Genomic DNA, 22,443 nt, shown 5'->3' on the forward strand with positions numbered 1-22,443 from the left:
GATAAAAAAGAGAGAAAAAGCTCTTGCTTTCTTCTTTTTCTTTCATTTTCATGAGATTTGAAGATAGTTTCATGTGATTTGGAATGAAGATTGGTGTGAGGCTAATCTTCATCAATGGAGGTGCAAGGTATCCATCTATCCCCACATCATCATCTCTTTTCTCCTCCATCAAGGTATTTTCTTCAAGTTCTTCAACTCTTCCATCCTAAGTCTTCATCTTCTCCTAAACCCATCTTTCCCTTATCTATCTACCATCCAAACACTGATCGACCTAAACTCATCTTTTCCTTATCTATCGATCATCCAAACCCTAACCGACCTAAACCCGACCATCCTACACCCCACGTGTGACCGTACGGCTACATGCGTGAATCCTTCTAGTTGGCCATATGGCCACACCTTGTCTCTTTTGGTTTTCCATCATCCTTAGATCAAAATCCCTTCCTTCTATTCTCAAAACCCTAATCCTAAATCTAAAATCCCTAACTTTCTTGATGCAGGACATGAAATTCAAATATGATGTGCAAGATTTCAGGTTTAAGATCACGTTATTTCAGAAACAATTACACAAATTCCATATCCCACATAAAAGTCCAAACATTCAATTAAGGGGAATCTATGTAGGTCCAGGCTTGCACATGTTAGGGCTGGATCAATAAAAATTATGAACCAAACGATACTCAAAGATAAGTAATATTCATCCACACATGCACAACAATCAGTCTCTAATCCAAGGGATTCACTAATTTCAACTCAAGGAACCCTAGGGTGAGAAAATGGGCAAATAAATTAAGGATAATGCAATCTAAGGTTAGGGTTTATAAAAATAGGTATGAAAACAGGAAAAATAAGGAGAAAAACTTGAACCGAAGAAAGTCCACGTGTGCGGACAACGGTGGTGCCAAGCACACATGCGTGCGAGCGGGGCCCGATTTCCGAAACGGACTCCTTGGCTTTGGTCGGCCATGGGGGGTCTTCAAAACCTCCAAGTTTCGTGGCGATCCGAAGTACGGTCTGTGCGCCGCGCTCCATTGAAGTTTCGACCCTCCTACGGGCCCAGATTCTGAAAACTGGCTGTAGGAAGAAGAACGACTGAAAAAAATGGTGGATTCGAAGCAAGGATGATTGTAGAAGGTGAGAGATATGGATGGAAGAGGGTAGGGGCGGATGGGGATAGATGTGGCTTCGCACCACGGTGGTTAGCCCTTCGAAAAGGGAGGGCTTCGCACCCACTTGGAATTTTCCACAACTTAGAAACTCAAAGAGTAGAAAAAAACTTGCAGATTTTTTTTTTTTTTTTTTTATATTAAACTTCAATAATCCAAAAAGCTACAAGGGATGCCTATTTATAAGAAAAACCTATATCCCAAACTCGCGCCATGTGCGCCACCTATTACTTGGCGATGGAGTAAACCAAAATAAAAACTAAATAAAGAAATCTAATCCGTTCATGATATTCTAAATAACATAAATAATCAAAACCTAAAATATGAAATCAATCCGACTAGTGGGCCTCGATCATGAGATCCCATGATGGGCTTTACTTGATTAATGAGCCCACTCTAATGAACCAAAACTCCGTCTTCTAACTAGGAGGCCCTCCCTGGACGTCGTCATCGAGCCAGATCGACGGTGGGGCCCTCCCTCTCCTTCCGTACGTGCGTAGGGGGTGGTGTACGTGCGAGTGTGCGCGTGATGTCCCCATCAATTCTCCTCGGCTGCGAAGATTTCTCTACTGGCGAAATAAAACTCTTGAACTGGTCCAGGATGTCAGGATCAAGTCTCTGAAGCTCATCCTCAGTTAGCCACGTACTGTCTGAAGCTAGGCGCGACTTCCATTTAACCTGGTACTTCTGAAACCCGCCGTTCGACGTTGAAACTATCTGATGGTCCAGGATATCCTCTATTTCTTCTCTGGGTGTGTAAAGGCTAGGTATGGGAGGTAGAGGCTGGGAAGAAAGGTCGGGAAGAGTAGGTATGGGAGGTATAGGCTGAGAAAATGGCCCAGGACGGGTAGGTATGAGACAGAGGCTGGGAAAATGGGTCGGGAAGGGTAGGTATGGGAGGTAAGAGGCTGGGAAAATGGGTCGGGACGGGTAGGTATTGGACGTAGAGGCTGGGAAGATGGGTCGGGAGGGGGCCATGGATCAAGGGAAAGGTCTGAGGAATCAGGATGGTTAGGCGAAAGGTTGGACAATGCATCAATGGCCCATTGAAATGCAACTAGATCCTCCACATTGAATGTGGAACTAATTCCCATGGAGGGTGGAAGATTTGCCACATACGCATTGAGACCGTTTCGTTTTATAATTTTGAAGGGTCTAGCGCTACGCTCGTGTAACTTACAAACGGCCCCCGGAGGATGTCGCTCGAGCCTGATGCGGACCATCATAGAGTCCCTTACATTAAATTCCTTGAAATATTTATGTTGGTCTGCAGAAAATTTGTAATGTTCATTACTAGTAGTGATCTTTTGCCTGATTTCTTGATGTCATGAATGAATGTGATGCGCAAAAAACTCTACAGGCTCTGACGGCCTATGGGACAGTGACATAGGGACAAGATCAATAAGTTTCTCAGGTTTATAACCAGTAACGACTTTATAAGGACTGAAACCTGTGGACCTATCGATAGAACTATTAAACGCAAACTCGGGTGTAGGTATTACGGTGTCTCATGTTTTGGTGTGCTCTATATCCATCCTGGGGGGAGACTCATCTGGTAGAACATCAAGACAGACATCACGAAACTCATCCACTGCTGGAATGGCCTCAGTGAGTAACTCTACACTAGCCTCTGGTACACTCTCCAGCCATAAGGCCGCACATGTTGTACCCCTCAAAATAGTGGTCTTGATGTCCCTCATGGGGTGGGTGCACGGGTGCACACCCATAGCTGATTCCTTGGCGAACTCCATTCATTGGTCTATCCTCCTGGCCACCTACTTGAGATCGGACATCCACCCCAATGGTGGGGTTTGTCCCAGCAGAGACCTTTAGTTGGATAATGCGCACATCAAATTGATCAAAGCGTTGATCTATATGTTGTTCCCAGCGCTTACCCAAAGACTCGATCTGCTGGGACAGTTTGTTTAATGACTCTAGCAGTTGCTCCATGTTTATTGTAGGGTGCAACCTAAAACCATGACCCATACGTGTGGGCATACACTTGCTAACTCCACCTAAGGACTTTCTATGACGACTATATGCAACTAAATAAGACTAAGTGATCCTGTGAGACTCTATATGAGGGAAACCACGTAGTGCTACTAAAATCCAGCAACATAGTTGTCAAAATAAGGGAATAACAGAAAGTTACAGCAATGTGAATTGCTAACTTCCTCATAACAGAAAATTCAGCAACTAATATCAGGGACTACGGTCTTCTAACTACTATATGAGATGAACTGGATGCATGAAGGACTCAAACAAACTAACTCTAAACATGTAATGTATTCGCCTATAAGAACCCTATGCTCTAATACCAAATTTGATGCAGGACATGTAATTCAAATATGATGTGCAAGATTTCAGGTTTAAGATCACGTTAGTTCAGAAACAATTACACAAATTCCATATCCCCCACATAAGTCCAAACATTCAATTAAGGGGAATCTATGCGGGACCAGGACTACATATGTTAGGGCTGGATCAATAAAAATTATGAACCAAACGATACTCAAAAATAAGTAATATTCATCCACACATGCACAACAATCAGTCCCTAATCCAAGGGATTCACCAATTTTAACTCAAGGAACCATAGGGTGAGAAAAGGGGCAAATAAATTAAGGATAATGCAATCTAGGGTTAGAGTTTATGAAAATAGGTATGAAAAGAGGGAAAACAAGGAGAAAAACCTGAACCGAAGAAAGTTCATGCGTGCGGACAGCAGGCGCACGTGCGCACGAGCCTGGCCGCACGTGCAAGCGGGGTCCGATTTCCGAAACGGACTCCTTGGCTCTAGTTGGCTTCAAAACCTCCAAGTTTCGTGGCGATCCGACGTACGGTCTATGCGCCATGCTTCGTCGAAGTTTCGGCCGTCTTGCAGGGCCAGATTCTGAAAACTGGTTGTACGAAGAAGAACGACTAAAAAAACTGGTGGATTCGAAGCAAGGATGATTGTAGAAAGTGAGAAATATGGAAGGAAGAGGGTAGGGGTGGATAGGGATAGATGTGGCTTTGCACCATGGTAGTTAGCCCTTCGAAAAGGGAGGGCTTCGTACCCACTTGAAATTTTCTACAGCTAAGAAACTCAGAGAGTAGAAAAAAACATGTAGGAATTTTTTTTATTTTTATTTATTAAACTTTAATAATCCAAAAAGCTACAAGGGGTGCCTATTTATAAGAAAAAACCTATATCTCAAACTCGCGCCATGTGCGCCACTTGTTACTTGGCGATGAAGTAAACCAAAATAAAAACTAATTAAAGAAATCTAATCCGTTCATGATATTCTAAATAACATAAATAATCAAAACCTAAAATATGAAATCAATCCGGCTGGTGGGCCCCGATCATGAGATCCCATGATGGGCTTTACTTGATTATCGGGCCCACTCTAATGAACCAAAACTTTGTCTTCTAACTAGGAGGCCCTCTCTGGACGTTGTCATCGAGCCAAATCGACGGTGGGGCCCTCCCTCTCCTTCCATACGTGTATAGAAGGCGGCGTGCGTGTGCGTGTACGCGTGACGTCCCCATCATTTCATACTTTCCCAAATTACCCAAACCCTAATTTACCCTAGGTTGTATTAGGTCTTCTAGTTTGAAATAAACTATACCATATGGTAATTGGACGTCCCTACATCCATTGGATCCTAGTTTTCATTTATTTAATGATCTTGTGTGACGATGTTGGTAACCTAGGCTAGGATTATGCGCGATGTCTTTTTGGTTGTCGTGGTATTTATAATGATTATGGCAAGGTTTGTTTTTTTTTTTTTTTTTTTTTTTTTTTTTAAATTTTAAATTATCTTAATTTTGCTACTTGATCTCACATGATGTTTGGTTCATTCATCGGTCCTGCATCATTGATCCTCATCATCAATAATATTAACATCAATGTTAGCATTGGCAATAACATCATCTTCATCTTTAGAATTTGTTGTTGAAATAATTTATCTTCCTTTTCTTCTTCCACTTTTCCCTTTCCTTTTGCTTTACTTCTAATTAAAAGTTTTATAGGACTTACAACATAATTTATGCTTATCATTTAAGCTTAACTAAATGAAACTATTAAGTCTACAAGACTACAAGAAAATATTACATGTAATCATATCATGTTGCCCGTCTCGCCGTGAGGTAGAGCCTACAAGTTAATCACCTTCTAACTCCTCGACAAAACATTCTTCCATGTACATTTAGTCATTATTTGTAGGAATGGCCAGATCCTCGTTCTCGATGATCCACTTGTCATCGGATTCTATATCCAATAAGCAGATTGGATCGAGTCCTTGATTTTCCCTTTTCACATGACTAACTTCAATTTTAAGATTATCTTTTACAAAAATGAGAGTATTTAATCTCTATAGCTCAAGTCTATTTTTCTTTTTAGAATATATCTGCATGAACATATAGTTTCATTATTAACTATAGTATGTTAGTATATAATCATTAATTAAGTATATAAACAATTAACAATAAGATTAGTGAGACAAGTTCAATAATTTTTCATCTGCTCAAAAGTGTTCTAGTTGTGGTCACTACTAGTAGCAACACTACATGTTAGACTCAAAATACAAATGGCCAACTTTTGTAGTTTTGGACACTCATCTACGTAAATCTCTCACCATAAACATATGAATAATATAATATAAAGATTAAAGAATCAAATACTAAATTAAATAACCTGAAAATCAAAATAGACATTTGACTGGTTAAAGTCCAAAAACAATTAATAAGCAAAATAATTCAAAAGTTATTTGGTTGCTTTGTTGTTGTTGTTTTTAACTTTATGATTTCTCTTCCAAACAAGCCATAGGCCCTTCTAAACTAGTTCATTTGTTCATCAATAACGATCATTTTCCTTGAATATGTGATCATTCTTTCAATACAATCATAAAGGCTAGTTTTGATTTTTAAATCTGCATAAAATTTCATGTCATATTGAAATATTGGATTTAAAAGGTAGGCCTCCGCATGTAAGGGCATATGGAGCTGAAAATTCCACTGCTTGCCGATTATCTCCCAAACTGTCTAATACCATTTTTTAACTTCTCCAAAATTCTTTCTTATAGTCTCTTTTGCTTGATCCATTGTTTCGTAAATGTATTCCATGGCCCGCCTCTCATCCGAATCAACTAACTTTAGTATATTAACTAATTCTCATGTGTGCTTTTCAGTGTTAAATAACACGTAGCAAATCATGTTAAAGCTGTTCTAGTCAACTCGCCTTCATCCAATTCGAGGCCCATCAATTCTTGTAAATGTAGACCGTTGTAGCCTTTACCTTCGCCATAGTCTTTGCATGAACTTGCAAATTTTCAATGTCCACAAGCATAAGATCTATGCAATAGGTTGCACATGGAGACCAAAAGTAACTTCTCTCTCTTCTCTATCAACATTTGACCTGCTTTTACATATGCGGATGCGTTATTCGTAAGTATAACATTCTCGTCACCTACGTCACCAATAAGTAATGCTAATAAATTGTTCGCTTTTCAGATGTATCAACAATTTTTTTATTTTTATTTTTTAAATACCATTTGGACTATTAACCAAAAAGTTGGTAATGGACCCATTCACTCCATCCGTCCACCTGTTCGACATGATCATGCTTCCCTTTTTTTGCCTATTCTTTCTTGTACTCCTTAATTGACTTCTTTATGTTCTTTACTTCCAACTTTAAAAACTTGTTTCTTACTCCATGATAAGTCAAAAAGTTTCAACCTTAATCCGTATGCAGTAACTACTTCCATCATTATTGCAAAGAAAGTGTTCTTCACAAGATTGAATGGTAAAGGATTCACGTAGAGGAAGCAAGTAATAACAAGACATACATTATCTCTCTCTCTTTTCTTCCAAATTCTATTTAAAGTGGCTTGTCGCCCCCCCCCCCAAAATTCTTTCATCCAACAAAGTCATCCACCCTTGACCAATTCATCCAGATTATGTACAGTTGGAACTCTTCCAACATCATACATTTCTTCATTTTCTTGTTGTTTCTTTTCACTAGAATTATTGTGCAACTTTAAATTTCTCTGCCACATCATTACCTCCTTGTTAACATGTTCCTACACTTTTCTTTGTTTGGGCGAGGTGGTGTTTCATTTGGAATATACCATCGCAATAACTCTTCCCACCAAAATTGCTTTTTAGATGAAGGTTATTGTTTTCATCCACCTTTGAGCAATAATCCCATCATTATCCTTAGCTTTGGACTTCACCATCTTTAAGATTGAAAAGAATTTTGAAGTAAATAAAAAACATAAGAAAATGACATAAATATTGAACATTTTCAAAGTATTTACCCTAAAGGGAGGAGAAAGGAAAGAGAAAAGATTATGCAAGTGTTTTATTTTTATTATATACCTATTTTTGATGTAAAATGTCAGAAAGCAACATTCGATTCCGTTTAGCGATGAAAAAGATATGTTGAATTCTTTCCTCAAGGTTTTTTTAAGCTCAAAAACTCCAAAGTCCTTATCTCTTGAAAGAAACGAAAGAGGGCTTTTATTAATGTGGGTGGGCCTTGCAAACCTTTTAAAAACAGAAGATTTGTAAAAGGGAAAAAAAACTATTAAAAGAAAGAATTTTCACTGTTTTTATTTATTTATTTTATTTTTTTTAACCGCTGATTTAAGGTGGAACACGAATCATATGATTCATATTTGAATTGTACAATTCAAATGGGAATGTGATTTGGGTGTACAATTCATATCGTACACCCAATTGATATGATTTGAATCGAACCATTCAAATAACACTACCTTGACAATGTCCATATATTTTCAACTGTGGACGATACAAGAAATCATTGATATTGTTTTAAGCACCAAAATAACAAAATATATGTGCAATGAATGATTATCAACCAATAATTCAGGAGTTGAACTCTGTTTAAGACCCTTATTTGCATATTTAAGTCAGGTTCTAATCTCTTCATTCTCAAAAAATGATGCAGCATACTGGAACATCATATTTAGATAATAGCTTACGTTATGGTAATGAAAAGAATAAAGGACTTCAATGATTATATCATAAAATAACTTATTAATAAGTGCATTATGATTCATGTATGGGACATTACTTGAGTATTAGTTATTGTCAGTGTTCGAAGTATCGATATCGCTACAAGTTTCGCTGGCCAGGGATACAGAAACAATATTGATATCGCCGATAATATCGTTGATAACCAGAAATGTGGAGAAACATAGGGAAAACGTTGGAATTTTTAGTGAAACTTCAAGAGATGTTAAAATATACATATTTACATATTTAGAAAAATTTTTTAAAAAAAAAAAATTGCAAAAAGAATGCATACATACAAGTTTCCATTTAATGGGGCCTTAAAAGCATGTGCTGTTGTAAGAAATCAGTCTAGCCATCCCATTCGGCCTATCTAACCATCCAAACTTCCATCTAAACTTCCATCTAAACTTCCATCGATATTGCAAAATAGTAACAACACATGATATTTCAAGAAATCATCAACAATTGGAATGGAAACGAAAGATTGTGGTCTCAATATTGTGCATGTTGCGATATCGATAATATCTAGATATTGTCAATGACAAATTGAACACTACATACAACCAACGTTTGAAGTATCGATATCGCTACAAGTTTCGCTGGCCGGAGATATAGAAACAATATCGTTGTTGCCGATAATATCGCCTATAACTGGAAATGAAGGAACACATGGGGAAAACGGTGGAAATTTTCAATGAAACTTCAGGAGATGCTAAAATACACATATTTGTACATCTAGGAATAAAAAAATTGAAAAAAAAAATGCATACATAATAAGTTTTCATTTAATGGGTGCCTAAAAGTATGTGATGTTGTAAGAAATCAATTTAATAGTAACAACAATTACTTTGTCTCATTAAATCAATTAATAGGCAAACAAACATGCATAATCCATGTATATATATGCATATACTTTATAAACAAAATACACATGCATTATGATCCAACCATCCATTGGACCATCCATCCATCTAACCGTCCACCCATCCACCCATCCATCCCATCCATCCAACCAACCAACCAACCAACCATCCGTCCATCCAACTGTCTAACCATCCCATCCCATCCATCCAAACATCCATCCGTCCAACCATCCCATCCCATCCATCCAACCATCCTAACATCCATCCATCCACCTAACCATCTCATCCCATCCAATCATCCAAACATCATCCATCCAACCAACCATCCCATCTAGCTTTCAAGTGACAAACTAATCTTGATGCATTAACGGTCCTGCGCACATATGGTTGTGGTTTCATTATATTGGAACCATTAATCTATGGGCCCCACAATGATGTATGTGTTTTATCCACTTCGGCCATCTACTTTGTGAGATCATTTTAGTGCATGACTCCAAAAATGAGGCAAATCTAAATCTCGGGTGGACCACACCACAAAAACAATGGTGATTGAATGCCCACCATTAAAAAAATTATTGAGGCCTACAGTAATGTTTATTTGCCATCCAACTTGTTGATTAGGTCACATAAACATGGATGAATGGAAACCACTTCCTATTGTGTGTTCCACCCGATATTTGGATCTCCGTTGTTTTTTGGATCATGCCCTAATATGAGTTCATAAAATGGATGAATGGAGCGGATAAAACTCATACATCATAGTGGAGTTCATAAAATGGAGAAATCCACCCTGTTCATCAATTTTTCCAAATCATGTTAGGATAGGAGCCCAAAAATGAGGTAGATCCAAAACTCAAGTGGGTTGCAAGACAAGAAAAAGTGGGTAGGGAAATATCTACCGTTGAAACCTCTCTGGGTCCACCGTGATGTTTATATGCCATCCATACTGTTCATAAGGTCATTTAATTGGGATGAACTAAAACCACAAAAATATTAGCTTGAGATTTGGATTTGCTTAATTTTAGGGCAAATGATCTAAAATAAGCTGGCAAAACGGATCGTGTAGATAAATAATGCATACATCTAGGTGGGCCCCATGGTCAGGGTCCCACCCACATCACTGGTTCGGGGTTGCAGCCCCTTAAAATAAGGAGTGCGACTTGGCTGCAACCCCGAAACCAGTTGTGTGTGGGACCCTAGCTGTAGGACTGTAGGGCTCACCTCGTTGCATGCATTGTATATCCATGCTGTCCATATGTTTTTACAGTTTATTTTAGGGCATGATACCAAAAATGAAGCAGATAAAAATTTTAGGTGGATCACACCATAAGAAACAGTGGTTATTGACCATTAAAAGCCTTTTGTGGGCCTGTGTGTCTAATTATGATGTATGTGTTTTATCCATGCCGTCCATCCATTTTCCAAATCATTTTAGAGTTTGATCCCAAGAATGGGGCAGATCTAAATCTCAGGTGGACCTCACCACAGGAAAACAATGTTGATTGAATGCTCACCATTAAAAACTTCTTGGGACCACACAAGTTTTGGTTCCAACCAATATATATATATATATATATATATATATATATATATATATATATATATATATATATATATATATATGAATGCTCACCTACGCACTGGTTCGCACGTCATTACATGTGAACCTTGATGTCAACCGTAGGATATGACGTATGGTTTAGATTACGTGCAAGTTAGAGAGTGAGTTTCGGTCATGTGCACGTCACAGAGAGAGACACTCCCCTATCACATGCCTCATGATGCGGGTTTCCTACGGAAGCCTTTCATAGGAAGTTACTGCGTTGGAACGATAGGTGGGGCCACCATGATGTTTTTGAGAAATCCAACCTGTCCATCCGTTTTGCGAGATCATTTAGTACATTAGACCAAAACTCGAGTCGATCAAAAAATCTAGTGTGCTGCACGAGAGGAAACAATGGATATTCAGTGACTACCATTGAAACATTCATTCGGCCATAAAAGCTACTTATCAGGCTAAGGTTTTTATGATTTTACTTCATCCCATTAAGAATGACCTTATAAACGGTTTGGATGGCATATAAACATTAAGGTGGAGCCCAGGAATGTTCCAATGGTAGTAAAGTCTTTCCCCTAGTTTTTCATCTTGTATGGCCCACTCAAGTTTTGAAAATGCCCAATTTTGGTCGTATGTCCTAAGATGATCTCACAAAACAGATGAACGGGGTGGATTTCTCATAAACAACACGATATGCCCCAACTAGCATCTTAGCATGACTACTTCGTGCGACCGACTTTCGAAAAAAACCCGCCATAGATGGACACAAATTAGCTACTCCCCTACCATTAGCCAATGGCTAATGGTCAGTGCTCTGTGGACCCCAACATGGTGTATGTGTCTCATCCATGCCGTCCATCCATTTTTTTAGGTAATTTTATGGTATGAACCCAAAACTGAGGTAGATCAAAATATCAAGTGGGCCACACCGTATTGATTGAACTCTCACCATTAAAAACTTCTTAGGGCTACAAAAGTTTTGGATCAAGCTGATATTTGTTTTTTGGCCTCATCCAGGTATGTATGACTTGATCTATAAGTTGGATGTCAAATAAACATTATAGTGGGCCATATGAGGTTTTTAATGGTAGGCGTTTAATCACTATTGTTTTCCCATGGTGTGGTCCACCTGAGATTTTGATCTGCCTCATTTATGGGATAAATTATTAAAATGATGTGTAAAAATGAATGAACGATGTGAATAAACACATAGATCATGGTGGGCCCTCATAGCACCGACCACTAGCCACCCAGTTAGTGGCATTGTCACTGGCCAAACCGCGTACTCATACGCAACTGGATTGGACGTGGATTGCGTCCGCGGATTTCCTGCGAGAGCCTTTTGCGATAAGTTACTCCACAAGGATTTTGGGTGGGGCCCACCTCGATGGTTGTGAGAAATCCACCTCATCCATCTGTTTTTAAAGATAAATTTAGGACATGTGACCGAAAATTAGGTGTATCTAACACTCAAGTGGGCCACATGAGACAAAACAATAGACATTCAGTAAGCACCGTTGAAGCATTCTTATGACCATAAAAGTTTTGTATCATGCTATATTTTTGGTGTTTTCACTTCATCCCATTAGGAATGACCTTATAAATTGTTTGGATAGCATATAAACATCAAGGTGGAGCCTAGGAAGCTTTTAACGGTAGGAATTTCTTTCCCCAATTTTGCCTCTCATGTGACCCACTCGAGTTTTGTATCCACCTCATTTTCCGTCGCATGTCCTAAATTGAGCTCTCAAAACTGATGGACGGAATGGATTTCTCACACACATTGCAATGGGCCCCACCCACCATCCTTTTGTAGGAACTTCATCTTTCACATGAAATCCCATCCGCGTCCTACCCCTGCCCGTCTCCAGCTAGGAAAGGGTAGCAGCTTCGACATGCTGCCCTAATGTGTAGGTCTTATCCACACCGTCCATCTATTTTTTGTATCATTTTAGGGTATAAACCCAAAAATTAGGCAGATCCAAGGCTCAAGTGGACTACATAATAGGGATTAAACTCTTACTGTTGAAAACTTCTTAGGGGCCACAGAAGTTTTGGATGGAGCTGATATTTGTGTTTCTCTCCATCCAGGTCTACATATCTTTATGAATAGGTTGGATGGCAAATAAATGTCACGATGGGCCTTAAAAAAATTTCAACGGCGAGAATCATTATGATCGCCGCTTCCTGTGGTGTGGTCTACTTGAGCCTTGGATCTGGCTCATTTTTGGCCTTATCTCAAAATTTTTTGGGATAATGCCCACCATTAAAAACTTCGTAAGGCTCACTGTCATAGTCTGTTGATTAAGTCACACAAACCTAGATGAAGAGAAAATGAAAAATATCATCTTATTCTAAAACTTTTGTGGCCCCTAAGAAATTTTAATGGTAAGTGTTCAATCACCATTCTTTCCTGTGGTGTGGTCCATATGAGATTTGGAACTTACTCATTTTTGGGGCTCATGCCATAAAATAGTCTGGAAAACGGATGGAAGGCGTGGATAGGATACATACATCATGATGGGGGCCACAAAGCAACGTCAGTAGCCACCTCATGTCCAACAGGCTTCGCCCCGGGTTTCGGCGGAAGCCTGTCGCAGGAAGTAGGGGTGCTTGATGCTATCTGGGGCCAACCGTGATGTTTGTGAGAAATCCACCCCGTTAATCTGTTTTGTCAGATCATCGTAGGACATACGACCAAAAATGGGATATATTCAAAACTTGAGTGGGCCACACAATATAGAAAACTGGGGAAAGACTTTACTACCATTGAAACCTTACTAGGCTCCACCTTGATGTTTATATGCCATCCAAACCATTTATAAGGTCATTCCTAATGAGACGAAGTAAAATCACAAAAACCTTAGCTCGATAAGTAGCTTTTATGGAAGAATGAATGTTTCAACGTTAGTCACTGAATCCACATTGTTTCCTCTCGTGCAACACACTAGAGTTTTGGATCCACTCAAGGTTTGGTCTAATGTACTAAAATGATCTCGCAAAACGGATGGATGCGTTGGATTTCTCACTAACATCATGGTTATACAATGGGATGAAGTTAGGCTGGCCGAATTCCAAAGCAAAAACACTAATAAAAACCCATGATAAAGAATTTTTGAAAGCACCTATTCCTAAGGTCTTTCTAGGGTTATACCACCTGTGTTTTAGCAAATATTTGAGTCACCTTGTCTTGAACTTTGACTTGAATCCAGGCGACGATTTCTTTTGAGAAAATGTGCCGATCTTGACTTGATCTTGAGTTGCTCATAAGCCGATCTTGAGCTGATCTTCAGGCATGTAGAATTGTTGTGAATCCATACATGTGAACTGATCTTGAGATGCTTTTGTCTTACGAAATTTGACAATCTATGTGTGCTTGACATAATAGCACTTACAGATTTCCATCACTTTTCTCCATCACTACTCTCATGAGAAGGGTATACACATTGTTGAGACTAGGAAGTGTTGGCTGTCCAAGTATCTGATTACAGATTGGTTCGTGATTTGGCCCTGCTGACAATTCGGATATCCTACTATTTTCTATCAGCTTCTTTTGGTCTTTGGCATTTTAGGACAAATGTACTGCATATTCTATGAGGATTCTAGTCCTTGCTAGAGACTCCATATTTTGGAATGATATTCAATGACAGCTATCTTTCTTCACTGAGAGACGTGATGACTTCATGTAATTGATAAATCTGGGCCAGATTATTCATATCAAATTGCAATTCATGAACCGTATCTAGATCTCTGTAGATGAGGAGAGTAGGTACACTCCCCTGCTGATTTCATGGAGATTAACAACTATGACAGAACCAGTAAGTAATTTGATTGCTATTCCTTATGCTTTGGGTACTTTTCATGAGGTTCAACCAGAGAACCATCAATATTCCTTAATCTTTATTTTCTTCCATTTTTCAGGCCTGTACCCATTGAAGCAAAACTCCCTTCATTTTGATGTTTGTTATTTGTAAACTAGGGTTCTGGGACAAATGTCTTATACTCTCTTCAGTTAATCCTGATGTAACCTCCGAAGATGCAGCCATGAAGAAGATTAAATGTCAATAGAAATAGTCAACCTTTCAGCAATAGTTGAGAACTGGTTATAAACCACAAAATAAGGTGAACGAGATCAGCAATTAATCCACTATATTCAGCAAAACAATAAATCTCAGAAGAAAGAAAGAAAGAACGTTTCTCAATGAGAAGATGCCCATATCTGAAAAATAATTCAGAATATACATCTCAGAAGGAAGAATGCATCTAGGAGAAACCCATCAAGTAAAAATATGAAAAGTACCTGAAAGTCATTTGTAGATAGAATGATGTTTGAACAAGAGGTGGATGCAAGTTTGGGTTGCAGCCAATTAGCATTCTGGTTCCACGCAGACTGACAAGACTATGTACAAGGAAACAGGGAGTGGACAATTGCACTGGGGGCCTTCTGCTGGGGTGTGGAAGTTGTAAGTCCCGTGGATTTGATGTCCGTTTGGGAACTTATCTTTCCATGGACTTACGATTCTTTCTCATAGCCAAAAATATGAGATGGGGAGATTCTTTGCGTTACAACTCCTAGGAGTTGCCGTTCTAAGGATCCAAACAAGACCTTATAGAAACTAGTATCTATATGATCATATCCTTTTTTTTTTATTTTTTTTATTTTATTTTTTTTTACCATCTACTGTCTTTTGTTCCTTTTTGATCTCCATCCATGATGATTTCAGTAAAATATGCTTCGTTTGTGATGGTGGCTGCAAGTTTGAATTCCTTTGTTGTTGTACATGACAGGTTTATGTGGACGATTCCTTTGCACTAAACTTGGAAGCTGAGTCAAGTGAAATTCTAGAAATTGAAGGACAGGTTGATGCCAAACCATCTTATCATGTGGCTCTTGGATCAGATAATTCATGGTATCTGTTTACAGAGAAGTGGGTTAAAACATTATACAAGCCAGGCTTCCCTAACGTTCCTTTAGCTCAAGGAGATGCTTTGCCGCAGGAAATTATGTTTGCTCTCCTGGAAAAGGAAGACTTTCAGTGGGAGAAACTTGCTGGTTCTGATTTTGGGGATCTGTGGTGCATGGAAGGATCTCTTGAGACATGGTCTTGGAGTTTAAATGTGCCAGTCTTGAGTAGCCTTTCTGAAGATGATGAGGTTGGTTTATATGCTAGTGATATTTCCCTGCTCTTTTTTTTTTTTTTTAAAAGAACCATAAACCTTTTACTTTACTATGTCTTTTGTACTTGTCACAACAACTAAATTGCAATTACTCTAATGGAATAAGGTTGCTTGAGACAGGCTCCTGTTCTTTAGATGAGCTAGTGGTGAGAGTGTAGTGTGCGTGAGTGATCCAGGGTTCAATCCCCGGTAGTGTTACCTTTAAAGAAAAAGTTGCCTTTTCTTTTTTGGAAAGCTTCTAGAAAATGGCATGAGCTTTTCATTCTGGTATGCTTGTAATTTGATGTGTTACCCTCCAAAAAGAGAGAAAAAAAAAAGAGCTGGATATATATATATATATGATTTTGAGGGTATGTAGATGGAGATACACAGATTGACACATGCATGCGTTTGCATGCATATTCATAGAGAGGGAGGGAGGGTATTGCTTTGCTCCCGAAGGGCATGTTTGGATATGCCGCATCCAAGGGAAAATAATAGAAAAATAATACTCAATAATGATTTCTTTGAGAACTATTGAAAAATGAATCCAATTTTAGAGTTCTTGTTTGGATAGCAAACGGGAGTCTCATATTCCTCTCACAAAAGTTACCCAGTTTTCTGTGCCTAGAATCCATACTATGGAAAAGCGCAATGGATTGCTTGGCAGAATCTGCCATTTTCTTTACTATCCAAGCAACAAAAATTATCACATTGAAGGAAAAACACTTTTCCTTTATTTTGTTTGGCAAGGAATCAAGGTTTCCAAACATGGTTTGAGAATGACCTTGGTCTTTTACTTGAGCAAATCAACCTCTTATCTCCATATATACTCTCTTCCTACATAAATTCTTGCTTAAATTGGCAAATAAGCTTCAAAACTCGGATTTCTTTGGGAGGATGATGGGGATGCCTACAAGTTCTATTTCTTTGGGAGGGTATAGGGATGCCTCCAAGTTCTATCACATGAGATGGGAAGATTTCTGAAACCAAACATTGGTTGGGGGGATTGGTATAGGAAGAGCAAGAATGGAAATTAGGCTTTGTTCACTAAGTGGTGTTGGAGATTTCAAGAAGAGGCTCTTTGGAGAAGAATTATTGCTTCCAAATATGGTGAGAAGGAAGTTGATTGGCATCAAGGAATGGTGACTAGGGGTAATTGGTTCATATGGAAACCAATTTCAAAATTTATTGACATTTAAAGAGTAGAATCTTTAAGAAGGGTGTGGGATAATAAAGAGGGAAACAGAAAAACTTGGATACTAATACCATGGCAAAGTGTGATGGATGATACACATGCGCTTAGAAATTGCTTAGAAATTGCATACGACGCATGAAATTCAAATTAAATTGTCCAAAGTATGAATCCTAGTTTGGATGTAAAATAAACCAAAAATCACACTTATTTGGTTACCTGACTATTTGATTGGTGGACATTTATTGGGATTGTTAAAAAATGAAAAATATTCAATGGTCCTTCAACCAACAAATGTTGACGAATCAGAGGTAGGATTGTTCAACCAATGTGATTTTGGGACAGCGACAGCGACAATAAGTTTTACAATTTTGTTGGTTTAATTTGATTTGATGCATCACACACATACAGATTCTGATTGCCCGTGTATCAAGCGTCATAACAAGGTTCAATTTGGAAAGATCTCAGTTGGACAATTCTACCCTCTTCGCTGGATTTTCAAGGGTATACTTCCTTTTTTGACACTATCATTATCAAAGACTCATATGGGTGATATAATTGTGTGGTCCGAATTTCTGGGATTTTGAAATTTTGTCAGTGGTCAGCCCTTTTGATCTTCTTAGTGGGGCATTATATATCCCTATGATTCGTTTATTGGAGTGAGACCTTTTTTGGGAAACTACTGCTAAGAAGATTCGAATGCTTAACAAACTTTAGAAAAGAAATTGGTCCCTCAATAATGTTTGTAGTTTGTTCTGGAAGGTAGCAGAATCAGTGGATCATCTCTTCATTTGTTGCAATTCAGTGCAGAGGATTTGGTCCCCTTTTTCCCCTCTTTGAAACTTATTGTAGCTGGGTTTGATAGGGAAGCTTATGAATGGGTGCAATACTAGACCCTTCTGACTAGGTACCACTCTCACTTTGAATCATGCTTCTTCTTTCTAGCTTCTTTCTAGCTCTCACTTCATGCTTTGTGCAAGTGTGCAACTATAAAGTGGCCCTTGGCAAGATTATATGGAGAATGCCGCCATTGGTGATCATGTGGGGAATATGTCATGTGAATATTGAGTGAAAGGAACAATACAATTTTGTAAGATCATCCCTTTAGCTTGGATCATTTATAGGCCAAAATTGGTAGGTCTTTGGTGTATTAGGTAGCATTTGAAGAAAGGTTTCTAGCACATCCACTCCTAATATTCATTATGATTGGATGTGTTATTAAAGATTGTCAACTGCATCATGTTGGAGTGGGTCTTTGATTCCTCTACCCTTAGGCTAGGCTGGTGGAATCTTGATATCGATGGAAGCTCAGTACGTAACTTTGGATCTTTCAGGGATTGAGTTTTTAAGGAAGCTTACATCCCCAAGTAGTCAGGCCCCAGTGGTGTTGGTGACCTCATATCAAGTGGATGTTTGACTATTAAAACCGGTGCGGTGGATTTTTATTTTATTTTATTTATTTTTTTTTTTTATTTTTTTTTTTTGGGGGAGCAATTGAATTGAGAATGTCTTATTGTTTATAATCCATTCCTAGAGTTTATATAATTATATTGTTGATTCCTTGAGTGGGTCTTCTCTCTATATAGGGGAGTTTCTATATTATATTGTTGATTCCCTGAGTGGGTCTTCTCTCTTTATAGGGGACTCATTATCCATTGTCTAGCAAGGCATTCAATAACAATAATAAAACCATTACATTATGAGGCACAACAACCATTACGACCCCATAACGGTCCCCCCTTTTTTTTCTTTTTTGTTTTTAGAAAAGAATCATAAAAATATGAGAAATTCAAAAAATTGAGAGGATTCCAAATATGTATTCTTTTCTAGTTTTGAACATGTTTATGATGGTGTAACGAGCCATTCTTTGGTAAGAATGTTGTTTCGAGCTGTCTGATGATTTCATTAACCTGATAGGCTTAGATTGACTATAGAACTCATATATTTTAATTTTCTAAATATCTGATATGAATGATTCAATGTAAGTGCGAATGTATGAGCATGAATGTAGTAATGACACAATTATGCATTCATATTTATGTAACCATTTTACTACAAACAACCATAGATGCTAATGCATGAAGTCATAAAGTATAAAGTGAACCTGTTAGTCAAAACATAAGTGTAAAAGTGATGTCAAAGCCCAAAGGACAAACATATATACAAAAACATTACGTACAACCGTCTCACCACCAAAAAGAAAATCATGTTGCTTGTAGCTGCTCAATCTTTACGTTGTCATCATCCGGTTGTGGGTATGGAAGCATATCCATAATAACTTGAGGGAATGAATTGAAGAAATTTGGATAGTGTTGAATAGTGTCATTGATTTGGGGGACCACTCGAATGCCCCCAAATCCCCCAAATCAGCCCAAAATTAATGCAATATATGGAACTCATCCCACCAATGCACATCCTTGAGCATTTGACATTGTTCCCTTTAAGTAATTTGAAGAAAAATTGAAACTAAATTTGGATGAATAGTGTCGCCGATTTGGGGACCATTGGAATGCCCCCAAATCAGCCTAGAATTCATGCAATCTATGGAACTCATCCCATTAATGTAGATCCCTAAGCATTTGACATCATCCCCACCCAGTAATTCAAAGAAAAAAAATCGAAATTAAATCTGAAACTATTCATTAAATAAATAGCTGTTTTTTTTAAAAAAATAAAAAATAAAAAAATAGAAAATCAGATGGAAAACTCTGACTTATTGTATGCATATGTAGATTAAAGTCTATACATGTATTTCAACGATCCAGACTAAAAATAAATAAATCGAAGTTGCTGAATAATATGTAAAAAAAACAGCAAAAATACAAAAAAAAAAAAAAAAAAAAAAAAAAAAGGAAATTAAAGAAGGCTAAATTGACCACAAATCTAGCAAGATCTCATCGATTTGGTGATATAATTTTGAATTTAAACATTTCCAGCGAGAAAGAAGAAAAGAAAAAGTTGAATTTTTACCTATTTTTTCGAATCTCCAAATTCGGTCCCCTGAAGCTTCAATTCTTTGAAAACGGCTAGATCTTATGTTTACTCTTGAAAGATTGCTCAAGGCTGGTTGAAATTAACTAGGGACACACCCAAGAACAAAAAATGACAAAAAATGAAAAAAAAAAAAAAAAAAAAAACCCCAAACACAGTGGTAGTTTTTGTATGTCTTTGAAAAAAAGAAAAAAGTTGAATTTTTACCTATTTTTTCGAATATCTCCAAATTTGGTTCCCTGAAGCTTCGATTCTTCGAAAACGGCTAGATCTTATGTTTAATCTTGAAAGATTGCTCAAGGCTGGTTGAAATTAACTAGGGACACTCCCAAGAACAAAAAATGACAAAAAAGAAGACCGAACACAGTGGTAGTTTCTGTATGTCTTTGTCCCCCCCCCCCCACCCCGCGGTAATGGAATTGTACACCCCATTTTCTTCAGAACAGGGCGTTGCTGCCCATAACACCCCAGACCGTTACTGTTATGGCAGTTAGATGGATCATGTTTCTTTTGCCCTTTCATTGTTTCACACACACACACACACACACACACACATATATATATATATATTTCTGATAAGGAGAAAACCTTCTAAATCTACAATCTCAGTGGAATGCCACATTGCCATATCATCCGGAGTGTTGTCATTGACTCAAATTACAAGGTTCCCTGAATGAAAAGTTCATGGCATTTTCTAGAAACTCTTTGATAATCACTTATTTTCTCTTGTAATTGTGATTTCCTTAAAACAAAAATGATGTGTTCAGGTCTTGATCTCTTTCATTAGGTGCTGAACATGTCATCTTCATACCATGAAGCTGCAGAGTCGTACAAGGAACAAAGACGAAATGTTTCTCGTCTGAAGAAAAAGATCATCAGTACCAATGGATTTAAAGAATTTAAGAAGATCATAGATGTGACTAACTTCACGAAAGAAAAGATTAAACGCTTGAAGGCAAGATCAGACCGTTTAATTAATCGAATGGAGCAAATTGAGCCATCTGGCTGGAAGGAGTTCATACAGGTATTCAAAACTCGGCCTGTCAATGGCTACAGTTGTATTTATGAGCATGTGTCTCTTTTTTGGTACATGAGACTATACTTCCATACATATTTAATTATGCCACTCTTTCTCGTATGCCTTGACATATCATTATCATCATAACTGCTACTCTTGCTGCTACTAATGCCAACCCAATTAGTTGGGATCAAGCTTAGATGATGATGATTTTTTTTTTTTGTACTATTTATTTTATCATTGTCATCATTATTTATCTTCCCTTTGTAGGATATACTGGTATCAAAAGAGGATTTCGAGGATTATTTTGTATAATTTCCCTCTCTAGGTTCTAATAAGGGAACCATTTTACAAAAGGGTGAACACTTCTATTGAATAATTAGTACAATGGGAAGAGTTGATAGCATAAATAATTTATCGTCATATTCTTTTCCAGTTCTTATAAGGCAAGCAGTTCTAAATTACAGAATAATGTGCCAAAATCTCCATCCTTGATTATTTAGATGTTAACTATTTATGTATTTCATTGGACTTTAAAGATTCCATAAAGACTAGCTGGAAGAGTTCTAAATTGAAAATTCTAAATGCAGCAAGTACCTCTATAGAAAGAGAAAATTGCATGCTTAACCATTCTCATTGATAAAATTCAAAAGAAATAAACTCACTTAGGATATTGAAATCGTTTTCAAAGAAATAGGAAAATTGCACAGTATTTCTTTCATGGGAATTTCCAAGGGATATGAAACAGAAAATTTTGCAATGGAATTTCGTAAAGAGGAACTTATGACAATGAAAATTGACATCTGAGGAAGTTACCGAGAAAACATGCATGGAGATGCAAATCAGTTTCATAAGCATAAAAAATAAAAAAAAATAAAAAAAAATAATAATAATAAAAGAAAAGAAAAGAAGAGAAAAGGAGAGAGCATCAACTTCTTTGAAAGAATTATTGGAAAAAGAATAGCATGAAAGAATTTTATTGGCAAAGAATTGACCAAAAGATGGGTTACCTCGAGAACTCCCATAGGAGAACAAATAATCCTCTAAATTTTTTTGGCTTTTCGTATATTTCTTGCTGATGATTCTGACTTTTGCTTCCAGATAATCTCCCATCTTGTTAATACTCCTTTTCCTCATTACTTTTAAATTTTGAGATGTCCAATGAGAAATTTTCTCAACTTCTTTCTTTCCCTGAAATGTTACAAAAGAAAATTCTTTGTCAGTTTATTGTTTTTTTGGTGAGGAATTCCCATACGGGTTTCCTTTCACTGTGTGTTTTCCTCATGGTTGTTAATGGGCCAGGCCTGGGCCAAGCAAAAATGGAATTTTGAATAGGGCCTGCCCATTAGCCAATGATGCGTTTGCATGACTAATCTATCACGTATGTTGCTTTTTAAGAATAAACCATATATTGGACAGGCAATTTGTCAAAATTTACATGATTTCTTTGTTAGAAAACCATCATTCATTT

General features: G+C 37.6%; 1 protein-coding gene across 1 annotated transcript in view; it reads left to right on the top strand.

Moving 5' to 3' along the window:
* The window catches only part of LOC131255423 (DExH-box ATP-dependent RNA helicase DExH15 chloroplastic), a 145,670-nt gene that overhangs the window by 87,950 nt on the left and 35,277 nt on the right, over window positions 1-22,443 (top strand). The window contains exons 11-12 of the mRNA XM_058256127.1: window positions 15,400-15,765; window positions 20,742-20,978. Coding sequence (XP_058112110.1) covers window positions 15,400-15,765; window positions 20,742-20,978 — 603 coding nt within the window. The remainder of the gene's footprint in view (window positions 1-15,399; window positions 15,766-20,741; window positions 20,979-22,443) is intronic.

Source organism: Magnolia sinica, chromosome 9 (genome assembly GCF_029962835.1).
Source record: "Magnolia sinica isolate HGM2019 chromosome 9, MsV1, whole genome shotgun sequence".
In the NCBI taxonomy this organism is placed as follows: Eukaryota; Viridiplantae; Streptophyta; class Magnoliopsida; order Magnoliales; family Magnoliaceae; genus Magnolia; species Magnolia sinica.